This window comes from Tigriopus californicus, chromosome 10 (assembly GCF_007210705.1).
Source record: "Tigriopus californicus strain San Diego chromosome 10, Tcal_SD_v2.1, whole genome shotgun sequence".
NCBI lineage: Eukaryota > Metazoa > Arthropoda > Copepoda > Harpacticoida > Harpacticidae > Tigriopus > Tigriopus californicus.
Window position 1 is genome coordinate 2,186,374 of NC_081449.1, and position 20,870 is coordinate 2,207,243.

Sequence of the window (20,870 nt, forward strand, 5' to 3'; positions counted from 1 at the left end):
ACGCCGAGGTGTATCTGGAAGTTTACTCTCTATGGTGAAATCCGATGTTTGTTTACACCAGGGTTACTTCAGACTCGGCTTCAGTAAACCCTGGCCCAATGCTTCCATACTCGCTCGGTACATTATCTAGAATGCTTAAGTTTAATCAATGCAACCAACCAAGTGAGTTTGTTCCCTTACCCTTATCAAATATTTCATGTACCATGATTTTCGTTCCCGGAAGAGCAATTCTTTCACTGAGCTAAGTTGAAGTGAGACTACGGTCCTTAACCCCGATGTTCAAGAAAAAATCTTAAAATAGGTGCCTCAGGGTGGTTGCGGTAAATTGTGCCCACTTGTGTCCTAATCAAGTTAAATAAACCCTGTTATTGAAGTCATGCATGAAATATTAATCTCGGACAAAAAAACCCACGGGCTACCCTGAATCCTCGCTACACTGCCCGGTTTTCCACATGAAAAACAGGTTTTTCTAAAAGAAAGTCCTTGAGAAATTTCTTTCACACCTGTTCCCCAATGACACAAACCACATGGTTCAAAAGGCTGGCAATGCATTCGCCTTCCTTTCAAAATCTTACATGTGTCTTGAGCAAAAGAACAACGAAACCCGCAATTCACCAATAACATCTTCCCGATCCTCTTCGTTTTCATGCATGCGAAATTCCCTTTGTTATTGACCGGCCAGGTGACCAAACTCCTATTTCAAAAAATGCGTGCACTGCTCTGAAAACACCCCAATTTGAAATCCTGACGCTTCAAACGTGTTTTCGTTTATTCTTGAACACCAAACTTGAAGTTCGAATCGATTCATACACCATATCGCGGGCTTTAACCCCGTGGGAGGCCAATCACTCCATCGCCCTCATCACGCTGATACCAACCCACACTGAGATCAAAAGGATGTTCCTGCTTATTGTGGAAGATCTTTTGGATTGAGAAAGCCCTCTTTCACTGACTGAGCGCATCATCTCTCAACCAAGGGCTCTCTTCACTCCTCCTCTGTCTTTTGTTCCGTCTTGCCTCACTTTCTCTTTCTCCTTTCTCCCTTTTTTCTTGTGGCTTTGGATATTGCCATGGAAAAGAAATGGATCTATGCATATTGGCACTTTGGGTCGATGGTTATTCAGATTTGATACTGTGGGTAAGTTGCTGGTTTTTAGTCATGTGTAACCATTGGAGTATTGTTGAAGATTTGAAGTGATCAGAGCTTATGGTGTGTGTGGTATTTTTCTCTCCACATCAATGGGTCAAAAGGTTCCGATGAAATCATGAATTAGTTATATGTTTTATCAATCTTTCAATATTTGATCCCTCAAATATGGGGTTTTAAGAAGTATCCGATCACATTGTGTTTGTTTATAATACGAATCAATAATTATATGAATATGCTCTCTTGTGCAAGCGTTAATTCCTGGAGTTCACCTTTATTTCATCCAAGGTGTTCTTTGCCCCCTGCAGTGCCCCATTTGCCGCTTCAAACATTATTCTTATTAATGGATCATGATACTGGGGTCGTAGTTTCTTCATGACCCGTATTTACCCGCATTGACACGCATGGCAGGAAAACATGATTCATGTGGGCAGGCCAGGTCCCGTTTTCCCGTTTTCATACCTGCCCTCGCATTCCAAAGATTCTACCAAGCTTTCTTCTTCTTCTCTTGGGAGACACATTTCCTCGTCAACATTAAAAATTCTCCTACTGACAAGCACGTTTTATAATAGCAAACTACTTCCGATCTCTAGGCATGGCTCAGGATCCACACCCTTCGACCTTAAAGGTCGAATGTGCCCCCATGGCCCATCCTCAGTTGATTTCACCCACCCGCGAAGGTCTCATTGAGAATGGGAACCTGGGGCAGGTCAAATCCCGACTTTTCCAGAACCACACGACCAATGATGACTTCTTCGATGCCAAATCCCAACGTTGGATTCAGATCGACAATTTCTCGTTCGAGAATGAAGCCAATCATTTCGATAAGCCCGCTTCCTCCATTTCGGAAGATTCAACATCGGCTTCCATCCTGGATGCCCAGACCCTGGAAACGGGGGCCTTTGGTGTGGAGACTGGGACCGAAGAGGCCTTTGAGGCCGTGTTCAAGCGGAATCTCCGCGACAGTGATAGCTCCACAGCAATCCCTCCGCCCCCAATTAAAGTTCCCACGCCCAAAGGAGGGAGCAAGTTTGTCAGAAATCCCAAACCAGTGCGACGATCTCACTCCAATGTGCTGAAGTTGGTCCAAAGACGGAGTCTGGAACCCTCTTCCAAATGGAACAGCTCGACCAATTTGAAGGTGAATCCGATCAATGAGGAGCCATCCTCGATCTTGTCCTCTGTCCAATCCCGGAGTGAGGGGTCTTTGGATCAAATTGGGAACAACCACAGATTCTCGCATGTTCAAAGCAAAGTGAAGCAATACATTGAAGATGTGAAGAACTTGCCCAAAACGAAGAGAGACGAGCATCCCTTATCGCCAGCCAGGAAATCCTTGAGTTTATCTAATTTGAACCAGACCAACGATTCCTTAAGGACCAAGAGCCAACTTCAACGGATGAAAGCGTTCATTTCTACTTCCAATCTGGATGATCTTCAAGTGGTGCTCAAACGTAATCAAGAGGGCCCCCAAGGTCAAGGCGGAGATTTGATGTTGCCCAAGTTTGACAAATCCCGACTCGATCGACTTCTGGACGATCTCAGTGACGACAGTGAGACCATCGGAGGAAGTGAGGATGGCATGGATCCCGAAATCACGTTGGATGTGGAGGAGATCTTGCGATTGGCACTCATGGAAAGACGAGAAAAACGGGAAACAGAACACGTCCTGTCCCAACTCCAAGCCAACTATGATTCATTACAAAGAAAATATGCCCAAGCCGAGAACAAGATTGACAAGTTGAGGTGAGTTGCAAACATCTGTTTCTGAAATCAGATATGTACGTATGTAGATATTTGTGCGGGAATTTTTGAGCCAATCGTGAGCCAATCGGTTTTTGGTACTTGGATTTGAAAGAGCGAACTGAGCGTCAATTAAAAATTACGCGCATATCTGAATTATTCATAGGTTTAACAATACCTCGGGGTGCGCCTTGGCGGAGTTTTCTGAACCAATACGGACTTTCAATCACGACTCGGCCTTCACAGAAGCTAATACCAGCCTTCTGTTTGGCGGCACTCATCCGTTTGCCAGCCATCCCGGCTCTGTAATCTCCAGGGATGAAGCGGATTCCACGACACGAGAGGTTCATCATCATAATCATCATCATCAAAGTCATCACCACAACCCTCCTCCCAAGGGGCAAGAGTCCACGAGTAAAATGTCATTGATGAGTCACGACAACCGGTTCCAAAACGAAGTGAGTCATGAGAGTGGATCCACAAGTGAAATGTCCATGATCAAACGTCTCAAAGACATTGAAGAGAAGGTATGGTAAAACATCGGTCATTATGATTTTTTGCCAAGTTCTAACCTTCTATGCTTCCGATAGCTATTTGGTTTGGAAATAGTTTCCAATTTGACCAACTCTCAACGTGCCAAGGCCACTGAGGACTTGCAAACAGCCTTTTCTCGGTTACTACAAGTAAGAGTGAAGGCCTACAAAAAATGAAATTATCTGGATGATTCATTGTCCACTTCATTTGCAGACGAGCGACCAAACTTCGCAGAATCCCCATTTCCAAGCTCTTTTGAAGGACGTGGGTGAGAAATTATCAGACATGGAACACCAACAGCGCCAAGGCTTGGAGCAACAAATCGATCCCATTCAGAAAGTTCGCCATTGGAATGAAATGCATCGTGATCAGAGCTTCAGTCCGACCCTTCCAATGGACGACATTGAAAAGGAAGGACTAGGATCCCCGCCTGCCGAATTCGATAGCGGATATCCTGGATCAGATCGAAGTGGGAAATTTTTCTCCCTCAAAGGAACTCCTCCTCAATTGCACCACGTTCTTAGCCATGTCGAGGAACGAGATGAATCCCAACCCATTGCTCCCAATGCACAACTACATCATCCTGTGAAAGAGAACCTCATCCGGGTCCATCATCTCCATTCAGTCACCGATCTCAGCTCAGATGAGAGGAGCATGTTCGATCCCGCCACCAATACCCTCAGCTCCAGTAAGCAACCCGTCAATCTGGCCCAACAAATCGATGACGAGATCCTCGAGTTGAGGAACTTCTTCGAGGATCACCGTGAAGAAATGTTGAGCATGCTCCACGGAGACACCGATCTCATACCAATGTCGCTCAAACAGTTGAATCAAAAGTCTCAGAGGCTCCAATCTCAACCGTCCAAACCAAACGATCCGCCAGAGTCTCCGTCTGACTCAGATGCATTCGATTTGGAACGAAGGCGAGCGTTCCAAAAGCGACGAGAGCGTTCCAAGCAAAGGCGAAATCTCTCCGTCCAATCAAATTATCAACCCTCTAGTCAGCCTAGATTCCAAATAGGTCAGACTGTCACCAGTCCAATTGAGCCTGTGCCCATCTCGTCGTTTTTCCCCGATGTCCAGGTCAAACATGGAAAACAAGAACCAAATTGCGGCGAGAAGATCCAACTTGAGAACAAAGCTCACAAGTCATCGAAGAGATCGCGCAAGGCCAAACGCGAAATGAAGTCGCTCTTAGAATCGTTGGAACAAGCCAATCAGATGGCGAGCACTTTGCGTCGAAAGTCAGAAGAGATCATTCACATTCTCAACAACGAAATTCATCAGAAACAAAGAACATGCTGTTCCATGTTGGCCACTGAATGAGTCATTCCATCCGCTAATATGCTGGAGAAAGAAATACATTCGATTTTAAATGACGCTTTCGGTGGCTTGCCAAATTTCTTGACCCCTCTAGTGTCTTACACATAACGTGACTTTTAGTAAACACTTTCCAAGCTAGGTAAGTAAACATGAGTAAGGTAAACAAGGCCATGAAGATAAGGCGGACAGAGCAAAAACTGACCTCAGCTCAGTCACCATGCGACTCTTGGTTTGGCTACTCTTAACCTTGGGTGCCCTGACTCAAGGCCAGTCCGTCGAGGAACCGCTTTTGTTCCACTCATTTCCAGCCGACTTCAAGTGGGGTGCTGCCACTTCGGCTTACCAGGTGAGAAAACCACAGCAAAGTGCTAATATTATTATATGGATTCAGCGTTAACTCCCCTCCAGATTGAAGGCGGATGGGACGCAGATGGAAAAGGTCCCAGTATTTGGGACACATACGTCCATCAATCTGGTAATGTGTTTGAAGACCAAACCGGAGATGTGGCTTGCGATAGTTATCACAAATACAAAGACGATGTTCAATTGATCAAAGCCATGGGGATGGGAAACTATCGATTTTCCATCTCATGGGCTCGGATTCTGCCCGAGGGTAAATCGGGAGCTAGCCAACCTTGTTGACCAAATGCCATAGTATATCGAGCTATATACATATAAACGCATTTCAGGGATCGGTGAGATCAATCAGGCTGGTGTCGACTACTACAACAACTTGATAGATGAGCTCCTTGCCAATGGAATCCAGCCAGCTGTCACTTTGTACCATTGGGATCTTCCACAAGCCCTGGAAGATTTGGGTGGCTGGCAAAATGAGGATGTGGCCCTTTGGTTCGAGGAGTATGCCCGAGTTTGCTTTCAGGAATTCGGTGACCGGGTATCGTAATCCATAGATTTTTATTCACTCAGCCATCGTTCTCTTCAACCATTTTGGTTCCAGGTCAAATTTTGGATCACGCTGAATGAACCTCATGTGACCGCCACCAATGGCTACGAATATGGCGGTAACGCCCCCGGGATAGTGGACCCCGGGAAAGCTTGTTACGTGGTAGGCCACAATCAACTTCGGGCTCATGCACGAGCTTATCGAGTGTATTACGACGAGTTTGGGCAGCAAAATGGTAAGCACGGCTCACCAACGTGGACATGATAAAGATGCTTTATGAAGCATTGTTAGCATAGGTCAGAGATTGCCCGCCCCTCCAACCTCTGAGCTCCCCTTGACTTACCCACAGGTCAGGTGGGTATCACTCTGAATATTCACAATGCCGAATCTAAGACCGAATCACAAGCGGACATTGAGGCTGCCCAGCGTTGGACGGACTTCTTCTTGGGATGGTTCATCGATCCCATCCTCAAAGGTGGAAAATATCCACAAGTCATGGTGGACCGGGTAAGTTAGCACATTCAAAGATCTCTACACGTATTTCGAAGTCTACGACTCACTCCATTGCTCAGACTGGTCAGCAACTTTCAGCTGACTCGACATTTCAGCTGGTTTCAACTGGTTTGTTTTCCCTGCAAATAGCGCAGCAAGTTGTTGAATAGTCAATTGTATACAGTTAAACAAAATGGCAGGAACCAAAATTAAAAAAAAAAAAAAAGAAAATGTGTTTCTTGCGAGGCAGTAACTTTCATATCCGTCAGTGAGTAAAAATGTCACATTTGATAAACAGTGATGTTAAAGGATTATATGTATTGATGGGATGGTTGACTTCGCTGGCAGGGCAGTGCTCAACCCTCGAACCCAAGCAACCAAAATCCAAAAATTAAAAGATAGTTATTGTCATGAAGAATTGTTTTTTTAATTATAAATTGCAGATTGGTGCTAGGAGCGCAGCCCAAGGATTTGCTTCATCTCGATTGCCAGAATTCACAGAAGAGGACAGTGCCCTAATCCAAGAGTCCACGGACTTTTTGGGCATCAATTACTACACATCGGAAATAATCAACGACCAAGATTTTGATAACTCCATTGTGAGCTATGTGGCAGATACAGGGGCGGGGACTAGTAAAAATCCCAATTGGTACACGTAAGTTAACCACGTAATAATGATCTATAAAGGCCGAGATATAAAATCAGGAGAGGGTTAAACATGGCGATATTTTCAGAACGGCGTCGGTCTGGCTCCGAGTGGTCCCATCAGGAATTAGAAAGATGATGAGTAGAATCAGAGACAATTATGGCGATATTCCCATATACATAACTGAGAATGGGATGAGTGATAATTTGGGAAACCTTGACGACCTTCAGCGAGTCTATTATTATAAACACTACATCAATCAGATCCTTAAGGGTAATCGTACTAATCAATAGTGATCGCGACTCTGGCTTTTATTGATTAGAGACGTGTCTGCCTTTTTTTCAGCAATTGTTTTGGATGGGGTAAATGTCCGTGGTTACTTTGCTTGGTCTTTGATGGACAATTTTGAATGGGGCAGTGGTTACAGGTGAGCAATCAATACAGTATTTTTTCTAAATTCTGCCACTCTCTTACAAAAAAACGCTATCGTCCAAACACACTGACCTATATGCATTGCCATAAAAAGAGTGAACTGAAAGAGTCATAGTTGAAATCAGCGGCCTCTTCGTTGGAAACGTTGCATGCAATGCAATCATTCAATCATGATATCCATGTACATTTTCGTTTTCAAATGTAATAAGCACAACACTTTCTGGCAAGAGTTTTCTTCCCACATTGCGTGGGTTCAAATCCCTCAGTTTTTTATTACCGTACTGAGGATTTCCTTTCGCGGAGCGGGCAAAAAGTGCGGCAAAAAGTATAACTTCCTCAAAGGTTCTTGTATCATGATTTTAAAACACCTTGTTGTTGCAGCCAACGCTTTGGTATTCATTCGGTGGATTTCAATGATCCAACTCGTCCAAGGTCTCCCAAGGCTTCCAGCAAATACTTGGCTCAAATCGTGAAAATGAACGGATTTTTAGAGAATGAAGATCAGCCGTGCATGAACGGATGATGATAATGATATTGTTAACATTACATTCAAACTTAATTATCGGACCAATAGTGCTGAATAAAGACGTTGATGCCTTTACTGTAATTACCCTTTCTATGAGCCGATGAGAATGACCTACATTGGTGTAACATGGTGCATATTTTATTGCAATATTGTGTTCTCCCTAAAGATTTCATCTCTGTATTCGGATCACAATTTCTCGAAACCATTTGATTTCACTTCAATTTCAGACAATAACTATACACATTAAAGATAATTTGGGAGGGCTCAGCCCGTCAATTCTTCTACTAGAGAAAAAATATATGAAAATAACCAATAACAATGTTAATTTTGATACTTGACATAACAAATGCCCTGTTTGAAGACAGGTCTGCTAAGAAATTGAAACTGAAATCAAATGTATGCAATTGCAAGCACATTTGAGTAATGACAATTGCAAATAATTACAGTTGAGCCGATATGGTTGAGATCAATCAGTTTTACTCGACGTCTTTCCTTCGAAGAAAGTTCAGGCTGGAGACGAGAGTTCTATTTGTTGAATAGTCGAATCGTGCTATCGCCACTTGTTAGGCGTAAAAAGCCCAGCAGTTCCATTGGTCGGAAAAATCATCACATGTTCTCATTTCCTTTGGTAACCCTCGTCTCCAGGTTGACATGTTAATGTTTTGGATCGCGCCAAGTCAAATTGGAACGGGATCGGAACGAGTTCCATGCTGCGTGCAAACGGCTGATTTGCTCTCGTGATTGAATGTTATTCATGTTTATGTGAAAGCGAATTAAATGTTGGGTAATCTAAGAGGCTGTGGCTACGAACAATGCAAAAACGTGATTTTATCCCGAAGCTCGATAGGAGCAAGCGATATTTCGATAATCAATTTGCCTTTTACATAGATGGGCTAGGTCTATGATTGTTTACGCTCATCTTTAACTCTTTTGATGGCGATGAGGGATTGGATAAGCAAATCTTATCTATCAATGAAACCCATATATTCCATCCTTATTAACGAACGCATACAAAAAGTAGTGCACGGTCCCGGTTATTTGGCGACAATTCGCCAGTCATGGCTGATTTGGTTCATACATCCCACTGTCCTTGAATAGAAAGTAGTGCTGTGGCGAAACCGGAATAAGTCGGACTCATACGAGTCTATTAACATTCCAACCTTTAGCCTGACTCGCCGAGTTTGGACTCGAGTCCGTTGATGACCTCAGCCCCCCCTCCCCCTCCCAAAAAAAAACAAACTTATCGCAATTTGCAGGAAAAAAGTAGGCCATTGCAATCACTTTTCAAGGGCTTTCATCGTTCATGGTCAATTCATGATCGACTCTGGAGTACTCAATTTTTGAAGAAATTCAATGAAAAAAAAAATGAAAATCCATTATCACGAGGTTGGACTTGAGTCTTTTCTAAAAAAACGAGCCCTGCTAAATCCTCCAAAGTGAGATAAAAGAATCATTGAGTGCACTCGTACTCGAGTCCGGACTTTCCCTAACACTAATAGAACACGTCCATGAGAAGCGCTATCTAACATATCCATGGAGAAACAATTTACGTTTTCTCTAAGGATAGGAAAACAGTGACTAGAATGTGTACGAATCCGTAAATAGCTCGATGAAGACCCAAAATTTCAGCGGAAGATATGTATCATAGAATCAAAAATGACAGACTGCTTCATTTGCAAGAAAACAATATACTTGATTAAAGTAGTCTATTTTTATCTAAACAGAAATTTGAATTACTGAATCGGCCAAAAACCACATCGTGAGGCTTAGGATGGGACATTTCGACAATTGCAATCACGTTAGAACCAAAGATTTACAATTGTCAGAGTTTTGCTCACGTCATTTCGATTCAGTCTTTTTTGCTCTTGTCACATTACTTTCAAACTTGAGTACTTTATTCATTTTGCAAGGACATAGCACAGTACTTGGTTGCACTCATTCTAATTAAAAATACCGGCGCCTTTTTCCATCTAAACTGAGAGCAATTTTCAATTCAAATCATTCCTCAATTAATTGATTGACTATGCCCATCTACGACATTCACTTCAATTGCTCGATGCACACGCTTGTCTTGTACTTAACAAAATAACGTATCAAAGGGACAAACAAGCAAACAAGCAATTTTCTGATCCAACATTTATCCTCGTGCATCAAATCTGAACTATTTGCCTCGCTTTAATCAACATGATTGTGTCCTTCAAGAAGCTGGTCTTCTTACCTTTGTGTCTGGCTCTCGTCAGAGGCCAATCCATCGAAGAGGACATCTTGTATGAAACCTTCCCAGAGAACTTTCATTGGGGTGCAGCCACCTCAGCCTATCAAGTGGAAGGAGCCTGGGATGTCGATGGTAAAGGGGTCAGCATATGGGACACGTACACTCATGACGTAGGTCATGGTCACGTGTTTCAAGACCAAAACGGTGATATCGCGAGTGATAGTTATCACAAGTACAAGGAGGATGTCCAACTGGCCAAGGACATGGGTCTGACCAATTACCGATTTTCCATTGCTTGGACAAGAATATTACCTCAAGGTGGTTGAATGTTTTATCTATGAGGGGTTATGAAACTGTTTGTTTCAACGCTTGTTTTTTATTGGAGGCATCGGGGAGAAGAATCAGGCCGGGATTGATTACTATAACAACTTGATTGATGAGCTCTTGGCCAATGGGATTAAGCCTACTGTTACGCTTTATCATTGGGATCTGCCTCAAGCCTTGGAGGATTTGGGTGGGTGGCTCAGTCCGGAAATTGCTGATTGGTTTGAGGAATACGCTCGAGTGTGCTATCAAGAATTTGGAGATCGGGTACATTCCCAATGTGGACCAAAACTGAATAAGTTACATTCATATTCGAGGCTGTTTCAGGTCAAGTTCTGGATCACACTCAACGAACCTCAGGTGAGCGCCATTAATGGGTACGAACAGGGGATCAATGCACCCGGTATTCTGGATCCAGGGATATCGCCCTACATTGCCGGACATCATCAAATCCGCGCTCATGCTCGGGCTTATCGTCTTTACTACGACGAATTCGCAGATCAAAAGGGTATGTGATAAACATATTTTTTTGCAATGTCGTGCATTTAGACAAACCCATTTTCATCACATTTAAGTGACAAACTTGTGATTTACATCTCACATGCTGATCCCTATGAAAAACGGGTTCTTAAATATTACAATATGGTGTAGAAAGCTGAATGGTTGATATGGTAGATGTCTGAAATGGAGGTATTCTTCGTCACTCGTTGCCCCTCAGGGAGACCGTATCTGACATGACGAGGGTCCTCTTAGGACGCGTTCTTTCAAGTTTGTAAGACCATTATTAAACATTGCTTACCTGGCCCTATCTATGCTTGTATTTTACTCATTCGCAAACGAATCAAGACCAAAAGCATGGTGGATTGAAAAAAAAGAGTGCTCGTTACAATTCTCTTAGTTTGGTCACGCTCAATCTTGCGTTGGACGATTGTGCCGACGTCACCAAAAATTGTTTCACATTTCGCAGAAAATTGGAGCAGGTTCCAAAATGGTTGAAAATGTTGGAAATGGAATCTGCACTTGATGAAAAGGTTGAGTAGAGTTTTAGAAAGATTGTTCCGTCGCCTGTAACTGTCTAATGTGCTCTCTGCTCTTGGTTGGTGTACATTGAACAACTATAAATGGCCGAATTTCTCGAATAAAGTCACAGTAGATATACACGGGGCTACATGTTGGTGATTTCGTACATACCAGCGTGCTTTGCCAAGGACCGTCTTCGTCTCGACACAGAGGCGTACAAATTGAGGAAAGAGGCTCCTGGTACCAGAACAAAGCTGGTATTGGGGTTTCGTGGACCATTGCTCATGATCAGAGAGAAGGGCGAATCGACTTATTCAAACAAAGTATAAAGTTTTGTTACCTTGTGCTGGTCATTGTACTTCTTTTGTCCGTTAAATTTTTAGTTTCCTTAAGCATGTCTTTCGACAAATATCCATTAATCTCAAATCTTGCTCCCAAGCATCTACTAATTTTGCTGACTGTTCAATTTGAAATCTCTATTTATACTTATGGTCACGTTGAAATGAAGCTAGAGAGAGCCGTTTTAAACACCGCCCGTCAATACTGTTCATGATCTATCCATTCTTTTTCTCAAATTCTTCCTCTCAGAGCAACACAGTGCAAAAAGTGGTGTCAATTTGTAAGCACTTAAAAATTGCGACACATCCAATTTGGATGGGATGTACTCATACTAGGCACAGATATGGGTTTAGACGATGATGATCTGAGCAGGGGTAATCAGGTATCAAATTTCAACGATCTAGGATACGTGAAAACTTTGAAGAGCATGAAAATGGCATGGCTAGTGTCTCTGAATGTGAGGTCGATTTGTGCCAATGAAGAAAAGATCAGAGACCTTGGTTCTTGAACAAGCACCACAGATTTTGGCTATGCAGGAAATGTGGCAATTCTCTAGGATTCAACTGAAATTCAATGGATACAACTTAATAGGAATTGAACGAACAGACGGGAGACGGGGATTTGGAGTGGGATTTTTGATAAAATCAAACCACAAATATAGCCAACCTAAAAACCTTGAGCTAATGGATGAGGATTGTGAGGTAATTGGAATTGAATTAGAAAAAGCAGTCTTCCTCTCTGTGTGCATTTCACCACATTCTGACTTTAATCGAGCTTTCCACAAACTAAATTATATTCTAGCAAACACTGGAGGAAAATCAGTTTTCTTTGTGGAGATCAGAACATTGATTTGCTGAAAACATCTAAGACTCTTACAGACCTCATTGGCCTTTTAGGAAAATTTAGTTTATCACCCCTGATCAATGATGCGACAAGGGTTGCAGCACACTCCCGCACTTTGATAGACGATATTTTCATTAACTGTTCCGAGGTATTGTCATCTGGAATACTTGAATGTGACATTAATGATCACATTGCAAATTTTACCTCAATAAGCATAAAATCAGTAAAAAGTAAGACTCTGTCCAAGGAAATTGAAATTAGGTACACACGAAAACCTAATCTAAAAAGACTATAAGATTTATTGCAAGTCAAAGACTGGGTGTTGGATATGGAAAATCCCAAGCAGACATGTTTTTTTTTCGTTTGGGTTTTCATGGGCTTTTCTTTTAACAATTTTGAGACAACGATTTCTCAGATATTTCGTATAGCTTGTCCAATAGTAAACAGACGATGTAATAAAGTGAACACAAAACAAAATGTTTGGATGACATGAGGACTGATGACGTCACGAAAATAAAGATAAACTATTAAATAAATTCAGAAAAGTTCCTAATATAGAGTCAAAAAACACCTATGATAGTTATGCTACATTATATTACAAGCTAGTGCGGTTAGCCAAAGAGATACATTGGAAGAACTTTTTTAAAGTGAATAAAAATTTTTTTTAAGACCCTCTGGAAGGGCGCAAATTAACTCATGGGTAAAACGACAAAAGCACAGACAGTTTCTTTTAGTCTCAAATCAAACAAAGAAAACCAAATCACATCTGATCCAAAAGAAGTTGCGACAATGTTTAACAACTATTTTGCAAACATAGGTATAACTTTAGACGCAAACTTTCCCTCTCATAGCGCAAAGCTCATGGGCGGATAAGGTAGGACCCAAAAAGTCGAGAAATTTTTATTTCAAATGGGTAAGACATGAAGAAATCATGGTGGTAATCAATGAGCTCAAGTCGAAAAACAGTTCAGGAATGAACGGTCGATCAAACTGAATTTTAAAACATATAGCTCCAGCTTTAATAGTGCCGTTGACGAGGTTAGTGAACATCTCTTTTGTGTCCGGATACATACCAACAGAATGGAAAACTGCAAAAGTCATTCCACTTTTTAAATCAGGTGACAAATCACTACCATGGAACTATCGTCCTATAAGTCTTTTGCCAAGTTTTTCCAAGGTTTTAGAGAAAATTGTTCATAAACAAATGCATAACTTTTTAGTAGCAGAGGTTCTCCTTTACTCTGAACAGTTTGCTTTTAGAAAGCAACATAACACTATTCATGCAGCTCAAATATTTCTACAAAAAAAAATCTGCTAATCTATGCGACAAAATGGCACTTAATATATTTCTGGACCTCAAAAACGCTTTTGATTGCGTTGATCATGGTATATTGATAAAAAACTGGAGTATTACGGATTCCGCGGTTGGTCTATAGTTTGGTTCAAAAGCTACCTTTCTGAGAGGTACCAGTATGTCGACGTGAATAATATTAGGTCCTTGAAACTGAAAGTCGAATGTGGGGTTCCCCAAGGCAGCATCCTTGGACCTCTCTTATTTCTGATCTATATAAATGACATGCCCCAGCATAGCAATTTGAAATGCATTATGTTTGCTGATGATACGACGCTTCAATGTTTTGAAAGCCAACCTGATAAACTAGAGGAGAAAACAAAACAAACGTATCTTGCAATGGTTGGAAATAAATAAATTAACTTTAAACATAGATAAATCTAAATTCATGGTTATCAAGCACAAAAATTGTAATTTTAACTTCAAAATGAAAGTGAATGGATGTAGGTTAGAGGAGGTGGGTTCTACCACTTCCAATGAAAAATCCATACGATTTCTGGGAATGCAACTCGATAGCAAACATAACTGTCGCTGTCACATTGAGAGTGTAGCAAACAAAATTCGAAAAATTATTTTCAGTCTTCACAGAATTCGCAAGTCAGTGCCGAAAACTAAAGAAACAACTTTATAATGAACTTATCCGAAGTGTCTTGGAGTGTGGTAATGAATTTTATGGCCAAAGTACGAAACTGAAGATCTTGACCATACTCCAGAAAAGAGCTATACGCTGGATAAATAATGCGAGGTGGTTATCTCACACTATATCTTTGTTTCATGAGTCCAAGCTCCTAAAATTGCAAGATTTGAGCACGCTTAAAATCCTGCAAGTGATGAGGCAGTCGTGCTTGTAAGAACTTCCACCATGTATCAATATTTTCAAATGGAAAAATAATCCTCGGCTTGGCGGTTGGAGATCAGTTACTCCAGTTGCCAAGTCGGGACTTTTACAAAGACTACCGAACTTTGCTTTTCCCAACGAGTGGAATAGTTTCAACCCTCCAGACATCGATCTAACCAGAATGAAATTCACCCAAACAATAAGAAACTATCTGTTACAGAAGTACTCCATTGCTCCTTGCAAACTCAAGAATTGCTATGTATGCCAACAAAAATCCTAAGATATGATTTTTATTTTTCTCTTTCATTACGGTTATCCGCCGCTCGATCTCATCAAAACACTCCATGCACCAAATACAATTCTAAACTTATTAATTTTCCTCCCATTCCTGAAGTCGTTTCGCATTTTCTAGTAAATATAACAAATTAGCACTTAAAATATATGTTTTGCTCTGTTTTTCATAATTTTCTTTCTATGCATTTCTCTTGGTCCCGTCTTTCCTTATAAATTCGAACCGATATGATTTCCTACAAACCTTTTAAATTTCATTTTGTATTTCTACCAGCTTCATTGACTATTTATGTCATGTCTTCTTTAATTTGCCCAGGTCCTGGTGAAAACAAGCTTTTGCTTACCCAGAACCTGACGAATTACGTGCTCATGAAATTGTTGATATATCAAGATGCTAACTCAAAGATTAAATGCCGACATCATCCAATCATGATCAAAGTGTTCCTGAAATAAATCTAGCTGTCCAATGCTTAATATCAGGTTCAAGTAGTCTTGGAGAGTAGGCTTCAATAAATCAAAAAAGGAGAGCGAGACGTGGATAGGTTGGTATCTGTGCAAAGTTTTTTGTTCGACCCGTAAAAAAGCTGGAAAATGTCGAATAGACCCCAAATAGTCGAATATACCCCAAAAAGTCGGAAAAGTTCAAAAAACGCTATTTGACTTTTTTTACAGCTATAATGTTAAGTCAAATCATTCTCTAAATCCACATAAAACATTTTCGAAACCGTAATTAAGAGGTGGTATGTTGAATACCACGTTAGTTGAATTTCATCGACACACAAATTGAATTTGCATCAAATTTGATAACAAAACAACCCGGTTAAATCCTTAAATATTTGTTTTTACATTTCGTGCTGCAATAAGCCACTTCCCTTCAAATCGATTATCTAGTGGTTTATCAGAGGTGCGTTTTGCAAAGGCCTCTTTCGATGCTAGGGTATGGTCATTAATCACGCTGAACATCCATTAGCCACTTTACCCATAAGGTACTTCATTGTGGACAGTTGACGTTCAAACGCTACCACCGTGGTAAGTGCTTTAAAAAACCAGTCTTTTAAGAAGCATTGCTCCAAGCGAAATCCAACTAAGAACCTATTCAAGAGGGAGGGCGATTGCTAACCTGGCATAGGTTATCCCTTATCTATCAAAACCATATACATTGTTTCCCCTGTGCTTTCCAATTGCAGGCCAAGTTGGCATTACTCTCAATATCCATCATGCCCAGCATCTAACAGAATCGCCAGAGGATGTGGAGGCCGTGGAGAGGTGGAATGATTTCTTCATGGGATGGTTTGCTCATCCTATTTTGGTTAATGGAAACTATCCTCAAGTCATGATCGACAGGGTCAGGCATGAATCAAACTCATCCAATAGAGACATGTCTCTTCATCAAATCGTTTGGCCATGTTTCAGATTGCCCTCCGGAGTAGTGAACAAGGATTTTTGCAATCCAGATTGCCTCAATTCACCTCAGAAGAGATGGAGATGATTGCAAACACGGCCGATTTTATTGGCATCAACTATTACACCACCGAGATCATTTTCAATCAGATTTACAATGCGTCGGACGTGAGCTATAACGCTGACATTGGTGTAGGCACTACCAAAGACCCCACGTGGTATACGTAAGAGAAAATAACAATAACTCACCAGGAACAGCGTGTGGTAGTAGTGATGAATCGACATTTCGGCACGGTTTCAGTACTGGCTCCAAATGGTTTCGTGTGGAGCCAACGGGCATTCGAAATATGATGAATACGATTCGACGGAAATATGGTGACTATCCGATTTATATTACCGAAAATGGCATGAGCGATCATCTTGGGAATTTGGATGATTTGACACGTATTTACTACTACAAGCATTACATCAATCAGCTCCTAAAAGGTGGAAGTCATTGGCGGTTATGTCGTGATTAATGATTTGACGGATGGATTTACCTTTTCATCTAGCTATCCGATGGGATGGGGTGAACGTTCGGGGCTATTATGCATGGTGTTTCTTGGATAATTTCGAGTGGGGAGCTGGACATAGGTATCAATTATGTGGGATTGACATTGGATAAGTTAGTGCCCATGTCACGTTCGAGTATTACTTTCAGTCAAAGGTTTGGACTTCACTATGTGGATTTCAACGATACGGAACGACCAAGGACTCCCAAGGCCTCGTCCAAGTACCTAACCCAACTATATCATCAAAATGGATTTGTCCAGAATGATGAAGATCCTTGCTTGAATATGGAGATTTGATCCGCTTGTTTCACAAATTTTAAAGATTCATCAAGTTATCAAATAGTAAGACCAAAGTAATATCACTTCAACACGAATGGCATCACAGAATGTAGATTAAGTAACTGAGACTCGTTGGCATAGGTTCGATAACCCCACAGGTTCAAAGCATCTTGACATTTGCCTTGTATGGTTTGAATGACATCAAATGATAGATCTTTTTTCCAATGATAAGGAGCAGTTTTAGAATCTCGGAACGTGGACGAGACGCCTCCGATATTGGCATTGGTATGAGATTTCAAGAACTCGTCAATTTTCGCGTGCGATTGGAATCCGACAAATTTCAGGATTTCTTTGCTATGGACTTCAGGATTCGCTGCAAAATCCTCATAGCGAATAACCCTGTAAAAAGATGCCAAATTAAAACATCGGCCATGCTCATTAGTCAAGTAAATTGATATCGTGCTCCTCACCGAAACGAATCCGGATACCTTTTGGTCAAGTGCTGAGCAGTTTTGTAATCGTTCACCAGATCCGAACACAACATGGCAGGATCTTCACAATCCGGATTGCCCGGACACCAAACCCGATGGGTTCGAGATTGCATCGTGCCTCGAGGATCTCGAACAAGTAAGAGTATTCGCAGGTTCAATGACCTACAACATGAATGCATTAAACAATATTCAGTCCAATTGTCTCTTGGTTCTGATGTTGTCTTGTTCTTTCGATCATACTTACTTGGATTGCTCCAGGAAGCGCTCAATGAGGTTGGCACGAACACGGACGGTCTTGATGACTTGAAAGGGAAACAATTTGCACATGCTTCCCCAGAATTGGGGATTCCAGCATGATTGCTCTTTGCCCCGTTGGCACGAGTTCCACACCCTCTCGTTGTGGGCAAAGGTCTCATGATGCTTTTGCGCATAGGTAAAATAGGCATCTAAAAATCTCAGCCCCAAAGATCCGATCCAAATCACGCCCAGTCTCACTGCATTTGACCTGACTCACCTAAATTGCTATAATTACATTTTAAGAGCTTCTCCAAGGTCTCTTGAGCCCGATGAGCCTTGGGTCCGCTCCGGATTTGGTGGATTCCAAAGTGAATCAGGGGCTCGTAATGGTAATAAGTGGCCGGATGAGATTTGAGTACGTCCCCCAAGAACGTGGACCCACTCCGCCACGTGGTCAAAATCTAAGATATTTGTTTAACATTGCAACATTTAATGAAAATCAATATGAAGTTGCCGGGTTTTTGTTCTTCAATCTTCTTACCATAGCTCGAATGGGATTCCCTCCATATTTTGGAATAACCCATGATGAATTCATTCCACTAGGCCAGGGATAGTTCATCAATTCCTGCTTCACTGATCGCTCTTTCGCATGAAGAAGATTTTGAATTCTCCGAACTTGTCGGGTTTGGGCCAGATCAGCCTCCAGTGGCTCCCAAAACGGTTTGGGCAAGCGATTACGAGCAATCATATTGGTGAAGGGTATGTAACGTATCACAAAAAACAGGGCAATAATAATCAACAGGAACGAGCCCAATTGGAGATAGGTACACCGCTTTAAAGGCGCCATGTTGGTTGGATGTCATTTGCACGATATGTCTATGCTGTCAAGTATCCCAACCCCAATTAAAATGTACACTATAGTATGCCGCGAATATTATGTAGACAGTACACAAGGTCGAGTCAGCTGTTCACAGTTCCATCTTCCAACTTTCATGATGAAGGAAAAGATCGATCCACTTCCACTCTCGGCCGATGGTAGACACTTTTCTTGAAGTACATAGAACTCTATTGTACATGGTTCGCCGTACTTTCGGTGCCACTCCACTACATTTGGCGTACACTTTGTGTGACTCCGCCGGAGTCCACCATGACACTGAGGGTACCAAACAAAGATCTGAATTAGACAAGTGAAGTGAAACGCTGAGTTTAGCTTTTGCTATGTTCAGTGCATATGGGTGATGCAAAGCTAGACTGAGCAAACCCAACAATTCGTACTCCTTCATGTATGTAGAGTTCAGCCCAGGGATGGACTGACGAGACGAGGATGTGAACTGTCTCAACTGATTTTAGCGTGTGGGAAATGGTATTAAAGAATTAGGAGCTACTATCTTGTGTGAGTTTATGTAAGTGGGGTTATTGTTTTATAGTGCAATCAGGAGTTATCTGCTGATCTCATCATCTTCGGAACAATATAAACATATGCAAGGCCTTAATCCACAAAGGTTCTTGACATATGCGATTAACAACTCGCATAGACTCATACCACAAGACTGAAGTTGGGAGCAGATATTGAATGATATTTGCCCTGAATTGATTCAAGACTATCAGGCTATTATTTGATTTTTTTTATATCGTACTTGGATAACCCAGTTTCTCTTCCTCATGGTCAGCCACTTTTCCATCTTTGGGGGATTATCAAATATGTCTGTTGGAGCCAACTTTGGAATGAACACTATTAGACTCCAAGATATAGCACTGTGTGTACATATCAAAAGAAATTACCAAGTTAAGTCGATGTAATAGCGTGCAATGATAACTTTAACAAAAGATATTGTGCGATTGATTAGTAAACCCATCATTGTAATAACTTTGAACAATATTTGCATATGGTGCTTTTGTACACGAGATATATTTGACATCCAATTTCGGAAATGCTAGACATCAGGAAAAGTGGACTACATGCATTGTTTTCAATATGCATGCATAAGTCGCCACAAGATTTAGCGTCTGTTTTTTAATCAGGCATGAAAATTAAATTTGAAAATGTAAACATGGCTTCAATGCACTAATGCATGTCAATATCATTTATAAATCAATTCAAATCCGTTAAAGCCTTGGTATTTGCCGCAATCCGAATCAGGGTCATAATTTCGAGGTGATTCAACATAACTGATATTGAAAATACAAGAGGAGTTAGACAAAGTCATGGTGGAAATAAAATTATATTTAGCCCCCTTTTCAGATGTCTAACATTTCCGGAATTGTTTGTCAAACCATGTGTCCAAACATATCTCGTATAAATGTGCCAATAGCAACTATCGCACAATTCCTTGAATTCTCATCACAAGGGGTCGGAAAGAATCCTTTTTTAGGCAAATCTAAGTTTTCAGCTAATTTGGTAATTTTTGGGCAAAAAGTCTTCAGTTTTAACCATATAATAACCTAAAACCGAGGATTTTAGGGAAAATTTAAGGGTTTTGGTCAGGTTTAAGGGAAATTTAGGAGCAATAGGGCATGTCAAGTGAAGAAAATTCAGGGAAAAATGTGGTCCGGCACCCTGATTTTGGGCATCTTTGGGAGGGAGAACTAAGACAAACATCACAGTCAACTCACACCATCCTCCCATTGAATTTTCAATAATCAAGTGATTTGGAGTGAGCTGTGTTGCAAAACCCAGGAAAGTGAACGTGTTTGGCGTAATTTGGTGAACGCACTATCAAATTGGCTCAATACCACAATGTTTTTTGCTTAAACAAGCATGCAAAATGAAATAAATGTCAAAATTCAATGCATGCACAGTGCAGTTTAACTGAATGCACTATGTCCATAGAAGTAACATAAAAGAGTAAAAATCGAGTTTGTTGTGTTTTTTTTACTGCAGCTAAATCGGTAACCAGTGGATAGTGCAACTCTAGCTGATGGAAAGTAGCGCCTCTACAATCA

At 41.3% G+C, this 20,870-nt stretch overlaps 4 protein-coding genes across 5 annotated transcripts; 3 read left to right on the plus strand and 1 right to left on the minus strand.

The window, feature by feature from the left end:
• The first annotated feature begins 484 nt into the window (after window positions 1–484).
• On the plus strand, window positions 485–4,804 carry LOC131888481 (uncharacterized). The gene is made up of 5 exons (XM_059237347.1): window positions 485–1,138; window positions 1,741–2,893; window positions 3,057–3,417; window positions 3,481–3,573; window positions 3,638–4,804. Exons 1-5 carry the CDS (start codon window positions 1,090–1,092, stop codon window positions 4,748–4,750), a joined length of 2,769 nt encoding a protein of 922 aa, XP_059093330.1. The 5' UTR covers window positions 485–1,089; the 3' UTR covers window positions 4,751–4,804.
• A 129-nt stretch (window positions 4,805–4,933) lies between these two features.
• On the plus strand, window positions 4,934–7,828 carry LOC131888486 (cytosolic beta-glucosidase-like). Its single transcript, XM_059237354.1, has 9 exons — window positions 4,934–5,093; window positions 5,156–5,360; window positions 5,437–5,642; window positions 5,706–5,886; window positions 6,001–6,158; window positions 6,587–6,798; window positions 6,878–7,062; window positions 7,135–7,216; window positions 7,603–7,828. Exons 1-9 carry the CDS (start codon window positions 4,965–4,967, stop codon window positions 7,742–7,744), a joined length of 1,500 nt encoding a protein of 499 aa, XP_059093337.1. The 5' UTR covers window positions 4,934–4,964; the 3' UTR covers window positions 7,745–7,828.
• Window positions 7,829–9,860: 2,032 nt separating this feature from the next.
• On the plus strand, window positions 9,861–17,288 carry LOC131888483 (cytosolic beta-glucosidase-like). Its single transcript, XM_059237350.1, has 8 exons — window positions 9,861–10,280; window positions 10,348–10,553; window positions 10,614–10,794; window positions 16,156–16,313; window positions 16,382–16,593; window positions 16,671–16,855; window positions 16,921–17,002; window positions 17,070–17,288. The coding sequence occupies exons 1-8, from the start codon at window positions 9,932–9,934 to the stop codon at window positions 17,215–17,217; spliced, it is 1,521 nt and encodes a 506-aa protein (XP_059093333.1). The 5' UTR covers window positions 9,861–9,931; the 3' UTR covers window positions 17,218–17,288.
• On the minus strand, window positions 16,423–19,244 carry LOC131888487 (carbohydrate sulfotransferase 5-like). 2 transcript variants are annotated; one of them, XM_059237357.1, is made up of 5 exons: window positions 18,469–19,244; window positions 18,205–18,388; window positions 17,935–18,136; window positions 17,688–17,852; window positions 16,423–17,598 (listed from the first exon to the last, which is right to left on the minus strand). In XM_059237357.1, exons 1-5 carry the CDS (start codon window positions 18,772–18,774, stop codon window positions 17,280–17,282), a joined length of 1,176 nt encoding a protein of 391 aa, XP_059093340.1. In that variant the 5' UTR covers window positions 18,775–19,244; the 3' UTR covers window positions 16,423–17,279. The 2 variants fall into 2 exon arrangements, with proteins under 2 accessions (XP_059093340.1, XP_059093339.1); XM_059237356.1 differs by having other exon boundaries at window positions 17,670–17,852; window positions 18,469–19,207.
• Between the last annotated feature and the right edge of the window lie 1,626 nt (window positions 19,245–20,870).

What these genes read in the sequence shown, in the direction of transcription:
- LOC131888483 (XM_059237350.1), top strand. Translation starts at nt 9,932, where the DNA reads ATGATTGTGTCCTTCAAGAAGCTGGTCTTCTTACCTTTGTGTCTGGCT. An exon ending in GACAAGAATATTACCTCAAG is followed by an intron (nt 10,281 to 10,347) that starts GTGGTTGAATGT and finishes TTTTTATTGGAG; the next exon opens with GCATCGGGGAGAAGAATCAG. An exon ending in CTCAAGTCATGATCGACAGG is followed by an intron (nt 16,314 to 16,381) that starts GTCAGGCATGAA and finishes GCCATGTTTCAG; the next exon opens with ATTGCCCTCCGGAGTAGTGA.
- LOC131888481 (XM_059237347.1), top strand. Translation starts at nt 1,090, where the DNA reads ATGCATATTGGCACTTTGGGTCGATGGTTATTCAGATTTGATACTGTG. An exon ending in ATTCAGATTTGATACTGTGG is followed by an intron (nt 1,139 to 1,740) that starts GTAAGTTGCTGG and finishes TCCGATCTCTAG; the next exon opens with GCATGGCTCAGGATCCACAC. An exon ending in CCTTTTCTCGGTTACTACAA is followed by an intron (nt 3,574 to 3,637) that starts GTAAGAGTGAAG and finishes CTTCATTTGCAG; the next exon opens with ACGAGCGACCAAACTTCGCA.
- LOC131888487 (XM_059237356.1), bottom strand. Translation starts at nt 18,774, where the DNA reads ATGGCGCCTTTAAAGCGGTGTACCTATCTCCAATTGGGCTCGTTCCTG. An exon ending in GGAATCCCATTCGAGCTATG is followed by an intron (nt 18,389 to 18,468) that starts GTAAGAAGATTG and finishes CAAATATCTTAG; the next exon opens with ATTTTGACCACGTGGCGGAG. An exon ending in CGCTTCCTGGAGCAATCCAA is followed by an intron (nt 17,853 to 17,934) that starts GTAAGTATGATC and finishes TTCATGTTGTAG; the next exon opens with GTCATTGAACCTGCGAATAC.
- LOC131888486 (XM_059237354.1), top strand. Translation starts at nt 4,965, where the DNA reads ATGCGACTCTTGGTTTGGCTACTCTTAACCTTGGGTGCCCTGACTCAA. An exon ending in GGCTCGGATTCTGCCCGAGG is followed by an intron (nt 5,361 to 5,436) that starts GTAAATCGGGAG and finishes AACGCATTTCAG; the next exon opens with GGATCGGTGAGATCAATCAG. An exon ending in CGAGTTTGGGCAGCAAAATG is followed by an intron (nt 5,887 to 6,000) that starts GTAAGCACGGCT and finishes ACTTACCCACAG; the next exon opens with GTCAGGTGGGTATCACTCTG.